Source organism: Tiliqua scincoides, chromosome 6, assembly GCF_035046505.1.
Source record: "Tiliqua scincoides isolate rTilSci1 chromosome 6, rTilSci1.hap2, whole genome shotgun sequence".
In the NCBI taxonomy this organism is placed as follows: Eukaryota; Metazoa; Chordata; class Lepidosauria; order Squamata; family Scincidae; genus Tiliqua; species Tiliqua scincoides.
In genome coordinates, this window is record NC_089826.1 from 54,710,054 (window position 1) to 54,733,955 (window position 23,902).

The following is a 23,902-nucleotide window of genomic DNA, read 5'->3' on the forward strand; positions in this document are numbered from 1 at the left end:
GTCTCAAGCTTCCTTAATCCATGCCATAAACCAATTTATGGTTTATGGGTGTTAAAATGCTTCTGAAAAATGCTCTGCCTCTGAATTTGCTGAGCCACACAAGAAAGACATTGCACAACTGGGAAAGGTCTCTCTAAGTACCACCATTCTGTAGATGTGGTATGAAAATAGTATGGTATGAGGGAGTGGAAACACTCTTTAAAGATGTAGGGACTGAGGGTGTTTAGGGAAGACTTGTCCATTTGCAACTGGGAAAAATTACTGTAGATCAGCAAAGGTTTTATAAACTGGCAAAGAGCAGGTTCATATTCCCTTTGAAGTTGCCAATGGTTAGCATAGGTAGATGTGAGCAGGCTTTTTTTTGGTAGGATAACATTTTACTAGCCTTGTTTGCAAAGGTTTTATAGGTCAAGTCAGCATTCCAAGTTATGTATTGAGCACACAGACCTCATAATTAAATGGCACAGATTTTGATTCAAATTCCTAATAACAACTTGTAGATTTTGAAGTTTGTATCTGATTATTCTTTAAATAAAAATGAAAACAAAATGTGCACATAGGAGAAACAGGAAATCCTTTAAGTCTGTCCTTTGTCCATTTTAATAGTGCTTCAGAGATTAGAGGAGACAATTTTCCAAAAGCAATAAAGAAGCTGGTAATCAACTCTAAAGCTTATTGGGTGAGATTTTTATTTAAAACCATAAAGGCAGAGAGGGGAAGAAAAAAAAACCCAAAATTCAGCAACCTGTAATTTCAATGTTTATTTGCTACTCACTAGAAAGAAAATCTGTCTTGAAACAAAACCAAACCCTGAAAAGTTTTGAGTTTCATATCTATTCTAGTGTGACTAGACTGGATGAGAGGTAATCCCAGTTTTAAAATTCTTTCTTGTCAAAGTCAACAAACAAAAACAGTAGATTTTCCACTGAGACACATAAAGCATTACTCTTTGGGAAAGGTAAGTTGTGAGACATATTTATATTCATATATTGCAATAAAAAGTACCACATCCCATTGTTTCAAGTAAGGGTTTTAAAGCAGTCTTTCTCAAACACCTGCAGGTTCTCAACCATTTTCAGGTTTGGGAAAATAGGGAGGTTTGAGAGAGAGTGAGACAGAATGAATCCACAATCGTGCAAGCCTATTTAGGTTAAAGTGTCCCATTTTCCCAAGCTTTTTATTAAGAATGGTTTTTATGTCCTTTTTCCAGTTTGCCAATTTTATTCTGTGGTTTTAAGCTGCTTTATTGTAACATTGGTTAGTTTTATAAACCCACCCTAAGCTGCCACACACTTTTACAATAGAAAGGCAGGATATTGCTGTGTTAAGTAAAGGCTTAAGAAAATCTGAGAAATTGTTTTGTATTAAGAATAATGTTCTAATCCTTCCCCTTTAAAGTGATTTGTGTGCTCGGAAGCCTCTTCAGGTTTCTTTCTCAAAACATCCTATATTTGAGGAAAGTTGCATGGTAGCCCTGAAATCAAGAATAATGTTAAAATGTACTAAATACATGTATATTGACTGATTATAACACCAAATTTATAATTAACTGAAATTCATATATTTTACTCAGTTTGTTAGTTGCTTAAAGAAATATACACATCTTAGATAAGTTTGTAGACTCTACTTTCATGGTTAAGATCTCTATGCAATGCTGCACCTCTTGTAATTAAATTCATGGCTGGTAATTCTGTTTACATATGCGTACAAACTTCTTTTATGAGAAATAATGAGTTGTAGCCAAAGAAAGTTAATCAAGTCCCAATGAAGTTAATTGAACTCAGGGCACAATCCTAACCAGGTCTACTCAGAAGTACATCCTATTTTGTTCAATGGGGCTAACTCTCAGGATAGTGTGGTTAGGATTGCAGCCTCAAAATGATAAATCACAACTAACTTGTTTCATCAATGCTAAGTAATGACTTCCTTTAGATACAACCATTTTCCATAATGGACCTACCCCAACATATTCACGTCCCACATACTAAACTTCAGTCTGGATAACTAAAGAGGACTGAACTCCTGTGTCTTAACAGTCATGTAAAAATGGTAATACAGGAGTAAAAGGAACTGCACTTGCTGAACAGCCCTCTTTACTACAGGAGGTATAGGAGTCTTGTCCTCTTTTGCATTCTATGATTCTAGTTCAGACACAACTAACGGTGCCATTTTACTAAGTGCTTAAAGGTCTCTAATATTGTGCAATTAAAGTGGCTTTTCTACCCTAATGTATGGAATTCTAGTAAGAAAAATGAGATCAGTGTCAAAGACAATAGGCACTTTCCACTAAAAGGATTGTACTTCAGCTGTGCTAACAAAAGACATTGTTTGCACCCACCCTGCTCATTAGAGGACACTCAGGATAGCAGACTTAATGCAGAGGCACCTCACTGTCAGAAGCTCCTTTCACATATGGAAGATGTTTGTGATAAGATGCAAATGCATCAAAGCTCTGGCTGCTACCTGGTGGCAAAATAAAATAATACTAATACAGAGATTTAAGTGTCAGCATTTGGCTGGTTCTAGTGAAGCTCACTTTACTCATACAACATGGCTTTTCCACCAGCCCCGTAGTCCCTCCAAAAGTAGTTATTTAGGGTTGAGACACCCTCTGGTTTGATATGGAATGTCATATGGAAAGAAACTGTAGTGGGAGATATTCATGCACCTGGGTGGTGGTGATGGTGGCTTTTGTAAGGGATCTTCCAATTCCTAACTACAGATACAATTCAGCCTTCAGCTCCTGTCCAAGACCCTGTGAAATAAACAAGATTTATGCAACCCACACTGCCCTGTTCTTTCATAATCTTCACTCTTTTCAGTGGTTAGGAAAAATTTCTATTCCAAAGTTTTTGAGGGCACCCAAAGGTAAGTCAAGTCCAGGTTGGAAAAAGCTGTCAGGTTTCCAGGCACTAAAAAATGAAGCAAGAAGACAGCCTGAGATGCCATTCTTCCAGATTGATGGTTGTAGGTGGTAGCCAAAGATTTGTTCCCCCAAACAACTCTGCTCTTTCACACTGTCTTCCTGTATATCTCTTCTCATTCAAATCAAAATCTACCATTTCTGGGAAGCCTCTGGCATGACTCTTCAAATCCTTTAGGTCACTGCAACTGAGCCCAAGTATGCATAACCCCCCTTACCCTACTTCCACTTTCCTCTGCATTCTGCATTGTGTCTGTTTTTAGATTGTAAGTCCCTTGGGGAATCAACCTGACATCCTCATGTGTTGAAGAGCACCGTGTATGCCAATAGCATTATAGAAACAGGTAATAATAATATTAACCACAGTAGCTTCACAATGTAAAGACATTAATACAAAAGTCATAAACTAGAGAGAAACAGGAAAGAAAAAAAAAACTTTAGTTAAAATATTTTACAATAAAATAATTATGATTATAAATCTCTTTAAATATGTACACATTACATGGTATTTAAAAAAAGAATGAACTGGTTAAAGTTCTCAAGCAACTCTACTGCACAAGTCCACCATCTTGTCAGTTTAAAATCATAATGTCAGTTTAACATTCAGAAATGGTACTGTGTTAGACTAATGGCAATGTTTTGTGCAAACTGTAAGCAAAATTAAGAAAAAAAATCTGCAAAAAATTCTTCGGCTCCCATGGTAAATTGCTAAAAAAAGGTTGCTTGCGTACATTTTGATTGCAGACAGAGGTTAGAATGACCAGCACTAATATAACCCCCATATCTACCAAAAAAAGAACTCCTTGAGTGAGTGTAATTTCTTGTTAAACTACAAAGTCTAAGTCCTAGCAAATTGTGCTTCTTTTAGGCAGCCACGTGGCCTATAAGGTAGATATTGTCATAAAGGTGCCCAACAAAATCTTCACTAATGTTCTGAGCAGCACGACGTGTGTTTCGGATAAATTCTCTCTTTGACATTTTATTCTTCACATGAGGACTAGTAAGATCAATGGATAGCAGGATCAAAGAGTAGCACAGCACATACACAGCATCTAAGGAAAAAGGAGAATAAAAAAAGATGTAAATGTCTTAAAGAGCTTGAAAGCAGGTTATGTTTTAAGAAAGATAAGAAATCTATGCTTCATAGAATGACAAAAATGTAGCTAGATCTTAATTTGCAATACAAGATAACATTCCAAACCACCTGCAAAATGGATACATTCTCTCTTCTTACCTGGGCTAAGGCCAAGCTCTCTCATCAAATCAGGGTTGCAAGCGCAGAATCTGTGTGAGAACTTTGTAATAAGAGTCTCAAGATATTCACCTCGCTCCTCAGGGGCATGAATGTGTTTGAAGAACATTCTTAGTGCATTTGGCAAGAACTGGTTTCTGAAGTTGTGTAGTGTCACAAGGTCATCTAATACATCTCGCCTAATTTGAGAAAGGAAAAAGACAGCATTTTTAAACAAAATGCAAGACTGTAAATATTATGCATTTAGAAATAATATCTGGGACTTTTCTTTTAAAAGTCTGCCTCCATTGGCTTGGATCCAAAAGGTGCAACTGGGTAAATGTAAAGCTTCTGCTCAATCAAGGCAAGGTCTTCCGACTGTTACCAATTTCCTCCTGTGACCCACTCTGCTCTTGCAAGGGTGCTCCTGAGGGTTGGGGAATTTTGGAAACCTCCATAATAACATGGAGCATGGCACAAAAAGCTGCAGTACGTATGCAGCAGTTGGCAACATCCATGAACCCCACCTTACATGGATGGAAGTACTTTGGGATTCCACAAGTCACCTTAGGATCCAAATAATTATCTGTATTTTAAAGGAAAGAATATACAACCAGAACAAGAAGCATACAGTACAGGCTATGCGTACTTACCCAAGAAGAAACCCCATTGAACACAGTGGAGCTTACTTCTAAGAAAATTTGTATAGAACTGCATTGCTAAGAAATATATTTAGCACTTGAAGTATAACTGTGACTGGTACTGTACAGAACATAGAAGTACTACTGGAAAGAATTATAATGAGAGTGTGGGAAAAGGGTGTTCTGATAAAACATACTTGTTTTCTTCCTATATATCAAATGGCAAAAATGGATGTTAATTCGATTGCAAAGAATGGCAAAAGTACATCAGAACACAGTTCCACTCTTAAAATGTTGAAACAAAACTGAGCTATATTGCAATCTAATACAAATTAGTTTGCAAAGAAATACAAAAGTTAAAATGCAATAATGCTTTTTAGTGTATAGTTGAATATGCATGCTGGATAATCTGTTAAAAGCTGCCTAAGATAATTGGTCAGAGCTGGAACATAGAGGTCTAAAAGAAAACTAAGGCCATATAAGGACCAGACCCGATTCTGTTCTGAATCACAGGATGGCTCTTGGCATGATTCTCACAGATGTAGATACAGTACATTAAAACAATACTGTTTGAAAACAATAGGCCATCTGCACAATGTACCCAAGAAGAAAGTGAGGCTGGATTCCTGAAAAATTCAATGCAGAAGACCATCACCGAGCCAGTAATAAGAGTAATACATTTTGACGAAGCACCTTTATGATGTGCAACAACAGGGATCATCCTAACAGTCAAAAATATGATGTGAGAACTGATCTCATCTCTTATCAACTCCAAAAAGCGCTTGGCACAGGCTGGCAAAACAAACTGGTGAAAAATGAAACATAATACAGGTGTGCCCCAGGATCCACGGGGGTTCCATTCTGGACTCCCTGCAGATACCAGGCATCCACTGTGACGCCCTCTGAAAAGATACAAGGGGAATGTTAAAAATAGCTTTTTTACCTTATTGTACTGAAACCACTGCATTTTCACAGCTGCAGGCAGCCTTCCAAGCTGCCTGCAGCTTCTTCTTCATCACTGGAGGCTCCTCCTTTCCCCACAATGTCACTCCTGAATGTGTCGCAATCAGGAAGAGAATACATCATGATGCATTCTGGGGCAACACTGGGGAAAAGAAGGAGCGTCCAGTGACCAGGAAGCAGTTGCAGGCAGCTAGGAAGGCTGCCTGCATTCGTGAAAAAGTATTGGTTTCACCGTGATAAGGTAAAAAAGCTATTTTTAGCATTCCCCTTAGTGTTCCCTATTTTTTAAAAGGCCTCTCCAGTACCAGCAGATAACTGAAAATACAGGTACTGAATCCATGGATACCAAAGTACACCGTATAGATTTCTTGTTTCTTTCACCATTCATGAAAGCAAATTTTGCAACCATAACACTGGAAATACTGTCATGCAACAGTGTGATGTGTTCAGTGCTTGGGTCTCCAGATTTCAAAAATCTGAGTTGTCATTGTTGATGACCAGAATTGATCTTGGGACTATGTGTATCCTTAAACGCTTGGGACATTTCCCCATAGCAACTCCAAATTAGTGCTGAGTAAATTACATGATCATTACTAAGCATTACTGAACTGGCCAATGTCACCCACATAGTTTTCAGCCTAATTCTGTGCATGATTCTATGCTACTGAGGGTCAGAGAGCTTACTCCCAAGTAAGTATACAGAGGATTGCAGACTTACAGCCTGATCTATCACTGGAGGCAGCACTGGTGGCCAGTGTGTTACCTCAGTAACAGCAGTCACAAAAGTGCAATATGGTACTTCACTGCTGCTGGGCAATGAGATCAATGTAGATATTAACAAAAAGTCAACTTTGATACACTGAGTTCAGTAAAGATCACAATCACAGAGATGAATTGAGCTCAGAATCACCAAAGATATTGGGCAAGAGTAACATTTTAAGATTTCTTGCGTAAACAGGGCAACAGCTCAGAGATAAGACTCTGAAGTTATCGAAGATCTACAAGCCAAACTAAGAATACTTACTTCTTAGGTATCAATTAAAAGTATCTTACTTATAAATTAAAGAGCCACAAAGCAGCAAGCAGTGTTGCAACACTTTAGTTGGCCAGAACAAAAACATTGTCCTGCTTTGGAATGTGATATTTTGGCCCCCAAATGTATCAACATGGCTATCTACAATGTTATGGTTTTGAATATTTAAGGAAGCACCAATTAGAAAATGATTTGCCTTGGTCCAAAGCCTCTGCAACTTTATTTCAACTCACTGTTATTTTATGTTTGAACTACATCCCACCCCCTGCAGTAGATGGTTATAATGTAGCATTATTCTGAAGAAATCCTGTTCAGTGCTTCTCAAACTGTGGATTAGGACACACTAGGCGGGTCACAAGCCAATGTCAGGTGGGTCCCCAATCATTTCAATATTTTATTTTTAATATATTAGACTTGATGATACCATGGTATGTGACAGCATGTGGGGAAATGCTACAGATCTATACTTTTAACATGCTACTATATTTATGCTTTTAACAATGATAGTAAATGGGACTTATTCCTGCGTAAGTGTGGGTAGGATTGCAGCCTAGGATTGTTAAAAATGTTCCTGCTTGATGATGTCACTTCCAGTCATGACATCACTTCTGGTGGGTCCTGACAGATTTTCATTCCAAAAAATGAGTTCCAGTGATAAAAATTTGAGAACCACTGCAGTGTATACCATACATCAGGGGTTCCCAAAGTTTGTGCCACAACACCTTGGCAGGGGTAGCCAACCTTTCAACTTTAGGGCTCCTGAACCTCTAACAATTGTGCAGAGGAGGGAATTTCATCTGTGAGATGTCAAGCTGCACCTGCTGAAATTCCCTCTTCTACACAATTGTTAACAATCTGGGATCCTTAAAGTTGAAAGGTTGAGCACCCTTACCTTAGGGTGCTGCAGCACACTCATAGGGGCATCATAGGATGTGCCTGATGGCCTCCCTACGTGTTCCCCCAAGCGCCACCATCTTGTGACATCCAAGATAGTGGCACCTGGCTGAGCTGGAAAGAAGAGGCTGTGGGGTTGTCATGACCCAGGTAAGTTTGGGAACCACTACCAGATACTGACAGTATATGTGAAAAGCAAACCACCACAAATCTGACCTTGCTTAAGCCATTTCTGCCCAATGTTGCATTTACGCAACAGGGATCAAATATGTACACCTGTTGGTTGGGCAGTCATGTGTGTGTGCCCCCGATGACCATTACGCGATTACATGATGGTTACGCGATCCCGGCGTAAGTCAGAAGGTCGCAAAGTGGCACACACCTGTACTCTGAACATCACATTACGAAAGAAAACGACTGATGATGCTACAGTGGGGGGGGGGGGGGAGGGTTGCCAAATATAATTTGTATAACATAATGTAACTGAAGGATCTCTTTCCTTGTAAAGAATTTAGAGCATTTGATCCACCACAGAAAAAAAGAATCCAGACATAAAATAGCTTCACTCGTAACAAAGACAAATTAAAATTAGGCTTCTGTTGTTGTAACTCATTTGCAATACAGTACATTGTTGCATTTATGTTTCATTGGTATTTGGTATATTGGTATTTCATTACCTGAGCAATGTCACTACTAAATTAGTATTTATTCTGCTTACTAACATTCCATTATTCCACAGTATATTTTAATATTATAATAAATAAGTGAATACCAAGATCAAGATACCTTTCATCAAGATAGATTCTCAGTTTCTTCCAATTTAGTGTTCTTGTACAGAAGATAAACTTCGCTATTTCCTTTGGTGAATCATCCAGTATTCCCTTGGACATGAAATAACTGACTCCCTGGAATAAAGAAATGTTCTATAAGATCTGCTTAAGTAGAGTATTTTGGATGGAGTAAATCCTAACAATTATGAAGAAACATTACATTGAAATTCTATTTTCAGAACTACATTTCAAGATGCTGAATCTAACTCATACACAAATAAATTACATTAGTTGTGTAGCTATGGCTGAGATTTTATATGTACTAAAGCAGGGGGAAAAAAGATCACCTCAAGCATATTTTTTCTTCCCCTTAACAGTCACAAATATTTCAGATGTAAAATTGCTATGGAACCATATGGATTCCTTCTAACTTAAGAAGAACACTTAGCCTTTCATTTTATTTTAAAATAACCATTTTCATGTTGTGTATGTGGTCACCTTCAAATAAACACAACAAGGCACATATGTACATCAAACATATCTGGAAGCCCTAAAACTCATTCCAAATGTTAAAAATTTATGCCAGAAAAATGACGGACTGAGCATGTGTCATACAATGTTGATTAGTCCAGTTCTTTTGTTATTTCCATATTTCAGAAGTATTTTACTAGGGTTTTTTTATTTCTCTTTGGAATCTTTATGCATATGGGATAGCATCCTGACCTTTAGGAGAGTGGTGCTCCTTCACTGGAAGCTCCTTCCATAATGAAAGAACACTTTCTGCTCCTGAAAAGACTTGTTCTGTTCCCACAAAGACTGCTTGTGTGAACTGAACACTCCTCCTGGTCACAGTGGGAACTTATGATGATGGAGTTCTGCTCTGCCAAAGGTTTGGATACCACCTATAACAATGTGGATTTTTTTAAAACCCTAAAAATCATGAATCACACTATGATATCAATTCCAAAGTAGTAGGGATAACATGTCATGAGAGTTATATCTTATAACTTAGTCCTATGATCTAATGCTTCACTGCCAGCTGACGTAGCTCCAGCACAAGAGTACAACTGTATTCTCGTAGTAGAACCTGTCCATTGACACAAAAACTGCAGCTACTCCAGGGGTTTCTCAAGCCATAGCACAAAAGAAACAGGCAATTGCACTTGTCTGGTACTGACAAGAACAGATTTACTGATGGACCGACACTGTGACATCCAAAGGATCATTTAATGGCCCAACAATAGCAATGCAACTTGCTCCGCCTTAAAGTGAGTCATAGCTTGGTACCTCCAATCCACTTTCCAAGTGTAGGCAGTCACTTTAACTATGCAAGCAGTCTACTATATGAACTGTGACAGTTGAAGCAGAATTAAGACTTTGATAGTCTGATTTCAACTTCTTCCGCAGGACTGTATAATTACCCTGTTACAAAGCACTACTATATAAATAGACTTGCAACTTCATTGTATTTTCACTTTGATTTATATCTAAAGCTGCAAGCTTGGATATAATTACTTGGAAGTAAGTCCCACTTACTCAGTGGAATTTACTGCCAGGTAAACAAATATAGGATCACACTATTAATATTTCAGTATAGCAGCTTACAACCCCCAAGTCAAATTTCAAAGATGTGATTTATGTAGTGCAGTGGTTATCACACATTTAGCACCAGGACCCACTTTTTAGAATGAGACGCACCGGAAGTGATGTCATAACCGGAAGTGACATCATCAAGCAGGAAATTTTTTAACAATTATAGGCTGCAATCCTACCCACACTTACCCAGGAGTAATTCCCATTTACTATCATTGTTAAACGTACATACATAGTAGCTTGTTAAAAGTACAGGTCTGTAACATTTCCCCAAATACTGTCACATACCAAGGTAGCATCAAGTCTAATATATTAAAAATAAAATATGGAAATGAATGTGGACCCATGTGAAATTGGCTTGCGATCCACCTAGTGGGTCTCAACCTATAGTCTGAGAAACACTGATGTAGTGTACGGTATATCTTACAAAGCTAGCTATTTTGCCGAATTTCTACTATATATTCCATTATAAAATACAGAAGCATAAGTTCACTAAAGTTTCATTTTCAACTATATCAGAGAAGGATATGAATACTCTATGAGAAAAAATAACCTTGATCTGGTCTTGCATCCTTGCTGATATAAAATTTACCTTTTAAACCTGCTTCCCTTTTTATAACAGTTTTACAATGGTGCACTGAACACAATGGGACTTACTGCTGAGCAGACATGCCCAGAATTGTGCTGTTAGAGATCTAAACATATATGAAAGGCCAACACACACATACTATACACCAGGGCTTTTCAAACTGGGGCATTGTGATGGGGCGGGGCGGGGACAGTGAGGAGGCAGTCATGCATCAGGATTGCATCACTCAGGGGGGCTGCAGGAGCTTGGCTGTACTTACCAGATCCTCCTGCAGCCTCCTGCGTGACCGTCTGCAGGGCTCCCCAAAGCTTAAGAATTGAAAGTGGAGCAATCACGCCCCACCTCCGCAATACCAGAAGTAGAGCGCGATTGCTCCACTTTCACTTCTAAAGCTTTGGGAAGCCCTGCAGATGATCAGGCATGGCTCCCCACACCCCTGGGAGGCTGCAGGAGGCTCTGGCAAGTACAGCCAAGCCCCTGCAGCCTCCCCAGCAACGCGATCCTGGGGATCGCATCACTGCCTTCTCCAAACCCCTGCAAGGACTAAGAGCTGCTCAAACTCCCCCAGAGAGTTTAAAAACCACTGCTTTATATATTGTCATGCTTTATGGTTTTATGAAACTCGAGCATCAAATAAAGCTAAGTTTCCAGTTAAGGAAGATTACTACACTGAAGGTTATCAGCATTTTGTACAATACAACTGCAGAGTATTGCTTTTCTTGATTATGTTAGAAAATTGAATCATAGGCCTAAAATGAGAGACAGGCGTGAGCGCAAAGTAGTATTCTCATTTTTAAATCCCAGTCTTTCGAACATTTGTCTGAAACAACTAAAAATGGATTTCAACAGTGTATACATTCAATGAAAATATGCTTAGGGGGTCACAGCTTTTGTCTGTGTGGTGATGGATTTTCTCCAATTTCTCATTCCACTTACCTCTTCAGGATTGGCATTAAAGGTGAGGCTGCCCTCATCCAACTGCATATACAATTTTCTAAAAGAAAATCCAAGAGGTGGACTTTTATTGTATATGGAACAGTGACCCCAAGTGGATTTGCACAACCTACAAAAACAGAAGGATGTTGAGTGTCAAATTAAAATGCCATGCTCTAACTTTCAAGCCTGTAGGAAAGTTACAAAGTGTCAGGATTCCAACAATTCTTCCAAATATTTTTGAAACATTATAGGAGCACATCAAGCAAACCACTGAGGCTACAGTTCACAACCAACTCATAGCACAATCCTATGCATCTCTACTCAGAAGTAAGACCCATTGTGTTCAATGGGGTTTACTACCAGGAAAGTGTGCATAGGATTGCAGCTCAATCTAGCCATTTAGACTTTAATGGGAGTACTCCAGAGTAGTACACTGATGCATGATTTTTATGGTAAGGTTTCATTTTGCTTGGCACACAAGAACAAGGCCACAACACACAGGATTTGCAGAGCAACACGTGAACATCTGATTTGTTGTTACGATCCCAAAGATCTTTAATCTATAATCAAGAACGGAGCTCCAGAATTGATGAAAGGACCCTAAAGTCAGATATGTGCCTACATTTACACAAAACACACATAGGCTTTCACAGGGTAAGGGCTTAATGGTGCTATCTGGTACTTGCCTTCTCATCCTAACAGTCTCATTAATATTGCAGAAACCAACTAGGTATGTAATGTAAACAACAGTTGACCCTAACCTTGAATTGAGAAACAATAACCCTACTAGGCATTAGTACAGAGCAGCTTTTATTCCAGGGAATCAATCATTCTACAAGAAAAGAATGCAATGCTATGTCTATGCACACAAGTCAGTTGGGGGGGGGCGGGCAGACAGACGACACTGCATACAGGATCACAACCCAATACTCTCTACCTCGTCAGACAAATTCCAAACATTGAGTCCAGATTGTATCAGAAAGCTTTGTTTACTTCTGTTTAACCCTGTGACATAATTTTATTAAGTCCAGTTGAACCATTTCCTGACAATTACTGAAACAGACCCCACTGACGTGAGCATGTTATACAACCTTGGAAGGGCTTGCTGAATAGCTTAATTGGAGATTCTTCTGTGCATATGAAACCCAGGTAGGATCTTCCAGGGTACTGGAATCCCCCAGGACGAATCATGCATTCCCCACATAAGCCTAAGGGGCTTCTCCAGATCAAGCTCCTGGTATATTTAACCCAAGGTTTCTATCTGCTGTTTCATTTCCTATAGTTTCTGTGCACTAAAAATATTTCACTAGCAGTAACATTTAACTGAACAATTCTGAAACAAAATTAAAATTGTAACCATATTATATTATTAGATATGAAATCCTATGCAAGTTACAGTACCTACAGAAGTCTTGTGCAACTTACTGTATGATAAGTCAGATTCAATTGGGGGGGGGGGAGAACCTGTTCTGGCAAGAGCCATATTCCAGGGCTTTGTAATATTGAGAGCTATCACACATGCACCATTGATTTACTTGCATAGGGGCACACTAGGATGCCATGCTGTCCAGGAGACATCCCTCTCAGCAATAATGTTATACAGGTGGGACCTACGTATCTGCGGGGATCTGATCCTGGACCACGCCCGGATACCAAAAATCTGTGATAATCAAATTTGTTAATTTCTTCCCACTTGGCCTATGAACGCAACCGGAGCCCTTCTGAGCCTCAGAGAAGCCGCACGCGACTTCCGGTTTAGAACAAGACTTCTGGTTTTTGCCAAAAACTGGCAGTCACGTGAGACTCCGGGCGGCATTCGGAGCTTCAGAGAGGTCATGTGGTGGCACATGGCTTTTTCCCCTCCCATTCTCCCACACAGCAGCTACATGTATTCAATTCAGGCAGACAGACACAGGCAAGTATGAGAGGGCAGCCAGTTTTTTTGCTGCTCCCAAACTCTGCTTGTCAGAGCCAATCGCTTTACCAACAAAGCTTTTCCTAGTTAAGATAACAACTTCATATAGTCCACAGTACTGCTCATTAAACCATTCACTCTAGCAGAATTTAATAGGCATTTTAAAAAAGAGTAGGGGTAGCAGTCCAATATTTTTTTTTTTTAACTGAGTAGTATTCATTATTACTATGCTGAACAGTTTGCAGCTGTTGAAGCAGTCACAATGGCCCATTGCTGGGAGTGTAGTGCTTCAGCTGTGGGGTAGACATCTAGGTGAAACTTGTACAGGTCCTTTACCACTACATTAGGTCTACAAACTTAAACAGAGAGCTGGTGTGATCTAATGATATGCATAATGAACTTTGGTTGCAGAGGTCTGATTTCAAATCCTTGCTTAGTCAAAAAACAGACTGTGCAACCTTAGACCAGTCACTCTCTCTCAAGCTACTTCATAGGCAGGGGAAACAAACGCACTATGTATACCACTGTAAGCTCCTTGGGATAAAAGAGTAATAAAGAAATATTAACGATTTCCACAATGCACTTGCAAAAAGTCTCCAAAATGTCTGTAACTAGAATGGGCACTCCTTCCTGTCACTTTTAAGAATTTAACTGCTGCTGAAATTTCATCACTGTCCTTTTTTTCAAGTTGAAATTTTAGCAGCCAGCACTTGTTCACATGAACCTTAGATAGCATGCAATCATAGTTAATTAGCACTTGCTACAATTACAAAGTAACATCACTTTGGATGTTTTGTTTAAACCAGGCAGTGGCATGGACCAAAAGTTCTGGATCTAAATGCCTGTTGCAACCTGTGCTTATGACCTCTCGTTAACTTACCCTTGCCACAGAAGCTCATCATTAGCAAGATCCTGCCAGACACAGGAGGCCAGGCAGAGGTCTGTTGCATTCAGGTATGACAAAATGGTAAAGCTAAGCTCAGGAGGCAACATTTCCAGGTTGATGAATCCTTCTTGTTCTTTCGATTTCCGAGTTTTCAACAGATGATAAATGTCAATGCCACCTTGCGCATGTTTCCGATGGTTTGCATTTGAAACATTGTTAGCAGCTATCCTTCTACTGTGCTCTCTGGAAAGATAGCTTTGACCTGCAAATCCCTGGTGTTGTAGCTGCTGGTTCCTCGCCACTCTCCACAGCCCCTGACCCATCTGCAAGCCTGCTGTGGATAAAGAGAAAACAGCAAGAGTTAACTCATGTAAAACAAACTAACACATATTTGAAAGAATAAGAAAATAAAGACTGCCGCCTTGCATGCACTTATGCAGGCTTACATCCTACTACACAGACGTAACTGTATAGAGCAGGGGTGTCCAAAGTTTTGGCAGGGGGGCCACATTGTCTCTCTGACACTGTGTAGGGTGCCGGGGGGGGAGGAGAGAATTAATTTACATTTTAAATTTGAATAAATTTACATACGTTTACATAAATGAATATATTAAAGATGAACTTATATGAATGAATGAAGGTCTTGCAAAAGCTCAAGGCCTATAAAAGGCCTTGTATAAAGCAAGGTTGACCTTTCCTTTGCTGCCACTACTGCATCACAGATGTGAAACATCAAGTAGTGGAGGGAGCCCTCATCCACAGCTCACGCGAGACATCAAACAGTCGCCCTCACGCTGAGAGCAGTTGCGTCGAGCCAGTGTGGGCTCCAACAAATCTCCAGAGGCTCATTGGAGACTGGGGGCTCCCTGAGGGCTGCATTGAGAGGCCTCAAGGGCCTCAAGTGGCCCCAGGCCGGGGTTTGGGCACCACTGTTATAGATCCTTCTTGACTCCAATCTTAGGCTACAATCTTAGTCATACTTTCCAGAGAGTAAACCCTGGAACACAATAGGTCTCACTTTTGAGTAGAAATCCTTGCGATTGCACTGTTAGAAATTTGGAGTGGTGTTTGATATCTATAACCTTTCATCTGCTGTCCCTGGTGTGTAGGAGTGGGTCACTGGGAGGGACACTAATTGAGGAATGCTAATTTCCCATAATGTGCTTGGAATGTTGCCTTGTGCTGTAGCTGAGTGACCTCTTTCTGTTACCTATCTGGTATGGTCTTCAGATCTGCCTGCTCTATTACATTTGCTTCTGAAGTGAGGTCTTCTGGCTAGTCATGCAAAAGGTGAGTTTGGAATTAGAGAACTAAAGTTAATTTTCATGCAAAGCATTGCTAACAAACAAACAAAAAGTCATGAAAAGTATGAATCACGGGTCTATAAGAAAAGAAACTTGTTACAAATGGTCATAGTTTCTGAGAGTTACCAAGCTGAGGCTGCAAACATTACTAAGCATTACCTACTGTAGAAGACATCATTACTAAAATCAGGTTATTTTACTATTTACAGAAAAGAGTTCTTTTCTGCACAAGAAAAGAGAACCAAAGAGTTATGGTTATCCTCCGCATAATGAATGGGGGGGGGGGGAGAACGAGATCAGGGGCTTTAATAGGAAGGAAAGGGGAAAGTGGCTTCTGCCAGCACAGTTCTCATGAGCGCTATTGCCTAGGATGTCATCCCCACTTGCACAGACCTCAAATTCTTCAGAGCAATACTAGCCATAAACTCAAACTCCAAGAGCAGTTATTGGAAGTCCGACATTACAATTCTGGAATTTACTGTTATTGGTCAGAGAGAGTGAGCTGTTCATTTCTCCCCTCGCCCACAAGGGCTTACAGTAGCCCAAACTCTTCCAGAGAGTTTGGGAACTATTAGAAGAGGAGAACTAAATAGTATGTAGTTCCAGAAAATAAGACTGAACAGTATAATCATTTTAGTTTCTACATAAATCCGAGTCACTCTTGTTTGAAATCTTCACTCAGACTAGGTTTAAAAAGTACTTTCAGTCCAAGAGTCTCAAATGAGAAAACATTAAAAAAAAATTTTTTCTAATTGGCTTCATCAAAATTAAGATATACATACTTATTATATATATACACTATATAGCTTAGGCTGCAATCCTAACCACACTTTCCTGAGAGTAAGCCCCACTGAACAAAATAGGACTTCTGGGTAGACCTGTTTAGGATTGTACCCTAAATCTAGAAAAGTGATGAAATTCTGCCTGCTTCCCAAAAGAATGCATATTTACTATACATATATTTTTAAAGCATCAGATGGCTAGTAGGATTAGAAATAGAGCTACAGATGGTGCAATATGTTTTGTGTCACTAAAGATCAGCTTGGTAAGTCTTACAGATGCTTAAATAGCCAGTGAGAGAAAGGGGGAAACCCACTAGAACCTATAATCATTTCACCACTTGCATACAATTTGTTTAGTAGGGAAACAGTCATTGCTAAAGGCGGAAAAGAAGACTGGAAAAATACTGGGCAATAGGTGATCTAGAAATTAGATGCTGGTGCCAAAGGATGTGAAATGAGTTTCCACATCTCTCTGTACAGAGCTCATAGTAAAAAGAGAAAAAGTTTCTGATGCCTCTGACACATCTGCAAATCATAACATTCAGACAAACAAGAAGTTGTACCACTCTTGTTGTGCAAAGTACTTTTGGGCTCACACTTTGGAAAGCCTTCAAGGGAAGAGAGTTTAACAGCACAGGACAGACACTGAGAACAACCTTCTGTGTCACATTCCATAAAAGATGTTTCTACTTTCTGAGTTTATTGTGAAATAGAGCATTACAAATATGTGAGTCCCTACTATACACTACACTATACTATACTATTACTATTAAATGTTTGGGATTTTTTGTACTATAAACAAAATTAAAATGCAAACTTTTAATTATTATGCCAGAGATGTTTGAGAAACGGGGAGACCTAGAGGTCTAGGTTGCCTGGTGAAGGATTCCATGCACATATACTATGAGCACGTTTGCATCTGTGTCACATTATGCTGAATCTCATTTGGCATATTTATATGGCCAAATTTGCACTACTTTATCATCACCCTTATTTTTTCACCTCCACTTTGTCTAAATCTAAAAAGCTATGGGCGATGTTCTGTTCATGCAGGGATACCTTTTGGCTCTCTAGCCTCTGGAAGCAGCTTCCTATCCCTGCAAAGTCCCCAGCAAGGTCAGGGGGACCTCTAGTACCACAGGAGCTGGAAGAGATTGCTGGAGGAAGCATTACTTGCTTTCTGAGCTGTGAGTGGTGAGGTGGGAAGTTGGATCCCAGACACCACTTCCTACAAAGACATCTTTTTCTCAAAATAAAATATTTCATTATTTCCAGTTTTTAAACTACTTACTGAAGTGGCTGGTTTAGGACTCCGCATTTATTTTGTTTTTCTCTGCCACTAGATATAAGTAAAGGAGCAATGACATTGCCTGTATAAACAAGCTGCATTGGGAAACGAGTCATGGCATTACATGTGAGGCTACAATCCCATGCACAGTTAAGCTGCTTACATCCTCTTGATTTCAATCAGAATTAAGCAATCTGACTATGTAAAAGACTTCAGCCTAAATAACTTTAGCATTTTTGGACAAGCACCAATTTATCCTCTTTGCTGGTGCTTATCAGTCTAAAGAGAAATCAAAAACTGTAAATTATGGATGGCTGCAGCAGATACACTTAGCTGAGACCTCCAAATTCCACATTTCATTTTTTAACTTAAAAAAAAACAACAGAGTCCAGATGTAGAACTTAGTGACCTATTTTGTTTCCTACCTATTACTTCTCTTGTAGACGGCAATTAAAAACAACATCCTCCCTGAAGTCTAGTTCAGACACCTTGTAAATTAGGCACCTACAGTAAGTATTTCAATAATAGCTTGTATTTACACACAAAAAAAGGAGGAGAGCTGGGTAAGCTCAGAGTTCCTCATCATAAAAATCTCTCATTTTACTGAGGTAAACATGCAGGTAAACTTTTTGAAGAACAGGCCTTAGGGTTCAATCCCAAACATGTAACTTGCAGAATATATACACCCAGATCATAAAAGCCACTATAATAAAATGTGAATGCATTACAATGACAAAAGCATTTGATAAATTGTTTATTCTAAACCAGCTCTATTTAGATAAGATCAAACACAGGAAAGTAAAAATCAAACTCATATAATGTATGAAAAAACAGCACATATAGTGGCCCACCAGGACTCTTTTTTCCCTGCCCAGAGGAACCCAACTCTGCTGAATAACTTCCCTGCTGTCAAGTAACCCCAAAGCAGCAGTGTAGGTTGCATGGGTCAGCTGGAGGAAAGCCATGACAGCTTGATAGAGCATGACAGCTTTATGTTGCTCACCTCTGATCAAATTTACAAACCAGCAACAAGCAGAACCAGATTCATAATGTGGATCTTGCAAATTTTTGGAGGGCCAACACATCAACGCCCTTCTGAACTAGGCCACACAAGCAGTTCAAGAGAAATGGGCTCCCAATGAAAGGCACTATTCCACCAGCCTTCCAACAATAGTTTTAAGTGCAGATAAGTGCAAATAAGCTACTCTAGCTTATTTGTGTAAGTTATGTACACAACCACTCACAGAAAAAGAGGTGCCTTATGGTACATAGGTGGTAAATCATATTGAGCATTAAAGATGAAAGTCATTGCAATCACTGCTAACTGCAGAGCAGAGCTTACATCCTAAATATCTAAAATCAAATATGAATGGACACTGAATGTGGAGACAATTTACCCATCCCCCAGGTGGGAGAGATACAAACAGTCCATTTTCAGAAAAGGAGACTAGGAGGAATAGAACACATAAGACAATTGTGCCTCTTGTTCTCTCTGCAACACCATTAACAGAAGTGACAGGCATCCACTTTGGATATATTCTTAACAGTGCCATTGCACATACCTGGTACTACAAAAACACTGAGTGTTAATAGTTTACACATAGTTTAAGTTCAGGAACTTCAGTTGGATGGATTGTCAGTGACTTTGTCTACTATTTCTTATCAAAAGGCACTCGCACCAATTTGTGAGCACTAGAAATGTTTGGGTTTATTTTTTATGACACAGGCCTTTGATCCTCTGCAGAACCAGATTACATGCTATGTATAGTCTAGGAACAACAGATGCTTTCATAACAGACACAAATGGAACAAAAGCTTCTCTTTTTCAGAACAAATAACTATGCCACTTTTTTGTGCACCTAAACAATCAATAGTGCTCAGTATTGCTTTACAGTGTGCTTCTCTCCTTTGAGCAACAGAGCAAAGTTTTATTTAAAAAATAACCTGCTTGTAGGCTCAAGATAAGCGATAAGAACATATCGAAATGGAAGCAGAAGTGTCACATGTATATCCCAATAACCACAAGTAGTTTTTTTTTTTTTTTTGTCAGAAAACCTTGCATTGTTTTGGTCAAGTGCCAAGGTTGGAGCCTGGTAGAATTGCAGAGCAGGGAAGCAGTTGCCAAAACTCAGATGCTAGTATATATATTTTGCAAAGAGGATTAACAATATTTAGGGTTACAGCTCCATGCACATGTACCTGAGTTAATGCTGTTACTAAACATAGATACTGTTCTACTTTAAGTACCAACTGAACAGATTGCACAGATAAAACAGACTGACATGAATAACTACTAGCAAACCATAAAACTATTAGCTTAAGGCTGCCTGTAGCTTGTTCAGACTCTTATCTCAGATTTCCTCCCCCCACATCCAAGCAATTGCTTTTAGTTGTGCAGTAATCCCAAGATGCAAATTTCCAAATTTCACTATAAAACACCATTGGTAAAACCTCATTTCTGATTACTAATACCATCCAGCAGAATAAACAGCAACAATGTGTAGTGTTATGTTGTTTGGCTTTCAAAACTCCCTTCCCCCAACAATATACACATCAACACAATATAACTTAGCAGCTCATTTAATGGAATGTCCACTATTCTAGACACCAGATGGATACTGTCATCATAAAGTCCTTCAAAGTTATGACCAAGGAAATAATACGATTGCGAGATTTCTTTACCAAAGAACACTCTAGCACTCATTATAACATGCTGCGATTCTCTTTTATAGATGCTTGAATCAATTCTTATTTTATAGGGGAAAGTTTACAGTCAGCATGCATCTTACATGTGATAGACTTGTGTAAATTTAACTTCACAGGATAAGCATACAAAAAACAACAAACAAAACACCTACAGTTTAAATACTGCAGGGGATTCTGCTGACCATTCTATTTACTAAATTTAGGCCCTGGAGGGAGCCTGAAGTAGGCGAATGAAGCTGCTGTCCCCAGCTGTGTCTCATTTTTAAAGACATAGTACACATTTTATTATTATTAATTAATTATTATTAACAGTATTTATATACTACTTTTCAACTAAAAGTTCACATAGCAGTTTACAGAGAAAAATCAAAAACCAGCATTTTCCAGGTGTCAGAGACTTTCACGGCAATTTTGAGTACAGGTATGTCCTGGAATCTGCAGGGATTCAGTTCCTGACATCTCTTCCCCCTCCCCCATGCCGGGGAAGCCCTTTAAAAAGGTTTAGGTGATAGAAGGTAGTACCTTGCAACATAGGAAGTGAAGGTTGGGGAGCTGAGGATGACAGGGAGGGGCTTGCCTAACATCACTTATTGAGTTACTGGCAGAGGTGAGATGTGATCCAGGGAAGTTCTGATCTGCAGCTCAGCCTCCTGCAAATGTAAACATGTCCCCAAATTTATTCAGAAATATGGCAAAATACCACAATTTGGGATCAATGAATCTGCTACAACAGGCACAGTCTATGAAACATCTTGATAAACATACCAATCTGATGTAGAGTTAGGCATGCCAAACTCTGCATAGGATCAGGCTGCATATCTACAATCCAAAACACACATGCAGTGCCACTGGCGTTGCTGGAGAAGGGCAAAACACTAATTTTCTTCAGATGCCTGACCACTGGTGTAAAGCGGCCCATCTCCCTCACCTGCAGAGCTAGTCCTGGTTGCAAAAGTTGCATCAAGTACCAACATCAAGTATTTGCATCTTTTTAGAGTGTGAGCCCTTTTGGGACAGGGAGCCATTTAGTTATTTGATTTTTCTCTGTAAACCGCTTTGTGAACTTTTAGTTGAAATGCGGTATATAAATACTGTTAATAATAATAATAATCAAAGAATGGGGCTGGAATCCTACACCATATAAGAAAAGTGCTGTATAACAAAAGCTTTTGCAGCTAGGACTGGCTCTGCAAGTGAGGGAGATGGGCCACTTTAACACCAGAGGTCAAGCACCTTCCGGTTTAGTTGGGAAACCAGAAGTATTTTTTAAAACAGTAGGAGAAGCCTCAAAGGACCACTGTGGAACATTGCACGAGGCTCTGTGTGCCTCAGTGAGTATCCTGGAGGGAGCGGCATGGTAGTGGAGGGACTGCATGTTACTGACCTGCCCTCAGTCGGAATGAGGGCAGGTCCACTACTGCTACAAATGCACTAGTTTCAGAGTTGTTCCTGACTTAGAGACCTGGATTGTATTTTTACCAGATACTGAATTAATCTTCCTTTCTGTTACCACAGTTTTCCACTTTAATTATTCAAAGCAGAAATTTCAAATGGGAACAATCTGGTCAACAAAATGAATTTTTTCTTTTTACAGATCATAACTGAGGGTCAAAGCCACTTCAGTCAAAAGCAAAGCATGAGAGGCTTGTGAACTTATCAAGGAAACAAGATGAAGAGTACTAGATGGGCCCAGAGCATGTTCTGGGTGCCTATCATGCAATGACCTGGCTGAAGTTAAACAGGTCTAGGTGTGGTCAGTGACAGAATGGGCAACCATCTGGTAACTCTGAGTATGCCATCTTGAATTCCATGATTAGAGGTGTTTGCTTTGGGTGAGTAAGAAAGCATTACAGCCTAAGTCTTACTGAACACAATGGGCTTACTTCTGAGTAAAATATCATTTTCAACACCTTTATTCATGATGAAAGAAAAACAGGATATTATTAATGCAATAGATAATGGAAGTCAGCAATTGCAAGTAAGGAACCAGAAGGCTGATTTGGAGTAAAAAGATACAATCTTCAGAGGTGCTCCTTCAGAGCTCTTTGTGTGGAAGCAATAAGATTTTGACATTAGCATGCCCTTTTAAATACTGATGGCTCCAATCCTGAACATACTCACTAGACAGGTAATAAACCTCTATTGAACATTGTGTGGCTTATTCTTGAGTAAATATTGTATGTGCAGGTCACAGTCCAGACAGTCCCCTGACAACAATCACTTCCTAACAAAGCAAACTTCCCTATACTGAGCCCTGAGCAGTTACTTACTTCTTTGCAAGATCATTTAGGGTTATGCCTCTAGAGACATACAAAACTTTATGACATGCTAATGGCACATGCCCTTTAAGCACTTCCACTCATAGCCCAATCTAGAAAAGAGGCTCCTCTACTTAGCTGCATAAGGAAAAGTTGTGATTTCAAAATTCTGACTTTGAGTTCAGCAATCCTGGCCAAACCCTGGTCACCAGGGGATGTTTCCCACCTGAGATATGTGGAGTGACTCAAACCCAATAAGAGGCAATGGGACAGATTTTTGCTCTGCAACCAATCTACAGGAAGCTGCAGTCCGAGGCATACATTCCTAGTAGAAGGAAGCCCCCTTGAACACAGTGGGGGTTAGAGCCCAATCCTATGCATATCTACACAGAAGTAAGCTCCATTATGGTCAATGGGGCTTACTCCCAGGTAAGTGTGGATAAGGCTGCAGCCTCCTGCCTATGCAAGTCTACTCAGAAGAAAGTCCCATTATGGTCAATGCGGCTTACTCCCAGGTAAGTGTGGATAAGGCTACAGCCTCAGAGCCCAGCCCTATGCATGCCTACTCAGACGTAAGCCCCATCATGGTTAATGGGGTTTACTCCCAGGTAAGTGTGGCTGAGGCTGCAGCCTTACTTCCGAGGAATGCGCCCAGGCTCTGCCTCCAGGGCTGCCCCCAGTCCCAGCAGCAGGAGAGAAAGGGGTGGGGTCGGGAGCCCCCTCTCGCCTCCCCATTGGTAGCCTCCCTCAGAAATGGGAGGCGCCCACTAGCCAGAACTCCTGCCACTCCTCTCCCCTCGGCTCGGCTCGCCCCCTCACCTGCGCCAGCTCCGCTCCCAACCGCCGCCGCGACGAGCCGTGTTCAAATGGGGTGCGCGAGCCTCAGAGCTGGGGGGCGGGTGCGTGCCGGGTAGCCTCGCGCCGCCGGAGGAGGAGGCTGGCTTCCGGGTTCCTACGCAAGAACATGAATCGTCACCTCTTCCGCGCGCGCGCTCCCCACGACGCTTGTTTAGTGTGAGCGCTGCGGCGCCGCCAGTGTTGTTACCGGAAGTGACGTAGGCCGCTTGGCCGGCCCGGGAACAGGCCTGCGCGTTCGCGGCGGCAGATTCGCCAACAGAATTTTTTTTGAGGGAAGGGAGGTTAAAAAAAATAGGACGCTCTCCTGCGCTGGACGCAGCCTTGCTGCGCGG

General features: G+C 40.2%; 1 protein-coding gene across 3 annotated transcripts; it reads right to left on the reverse strand.

Moving 5' to 3' along the window:
• Positions 1–557: 557 nt before the first annotated feature.
• Positions 558–23,747, reverse strand: FBXO8 (F-box protein 8). 3 transcript variants are annotated; one of them, XM_066632039.1, is made up of 7 exons: positions 23,532–23,747; positions 20,977–21,104; positions 14,369–14,708; positions 11,574–11,700; positions 8,472–8,590; positions 4,158–4,354; positions 558–3,975 (listed from the first exon to the last, which is right to left on the reverse strand). In XM_066632039.1, exons 2-7 carry the CDS (start codon positions 20,984–20,986, stop codon positions 3,788–3,790), a joined length of 981 nt encoding a protein of 326 aa, XP_066488136.1. In that variant the 5' UTR covers positions 20,987–21,104; positions 23,532–23,747; the 3' UTR covers positions 558–3,787. The 3 variants fall into 3 exon arrangements, with proteins under 3 accessions (XP_066488136.1, XP_066488139.1, XP_066488138.1); XM_066632042.1 differs by lacking the exon at positions 20,977–21,104 and having other exon boundaries at positions 14,369–14,705; XM_066632041.1 differs by lacking the exon at positions 20,977–21,104.
• Between the last annotated feature and the right edge of the window lie 155 nt (positions 23,748–23,902).

What these genes read in the sequence shown, in the direction of transcription:
- FBXO8 (XM_066632039.1), bottom strand. An exon ending in TTAATGCCAATCCTGAAGAG is followed by an intron (nt 8,591 to 11,573) that starts GTAAGTGGAATG and finishes TCTTTATTCCAG; the next exon opens with GGAGTCAGTTATTTCATGTC. An exon ending in AGAATCTATCTTGATGAAAG is followed by an intron (nt 4,355 to 8,471) that starts GTATCTTGATCT and finishes TTCTCAAATTAG; the next exon opens with GCGAGATGTATTAGATGACC.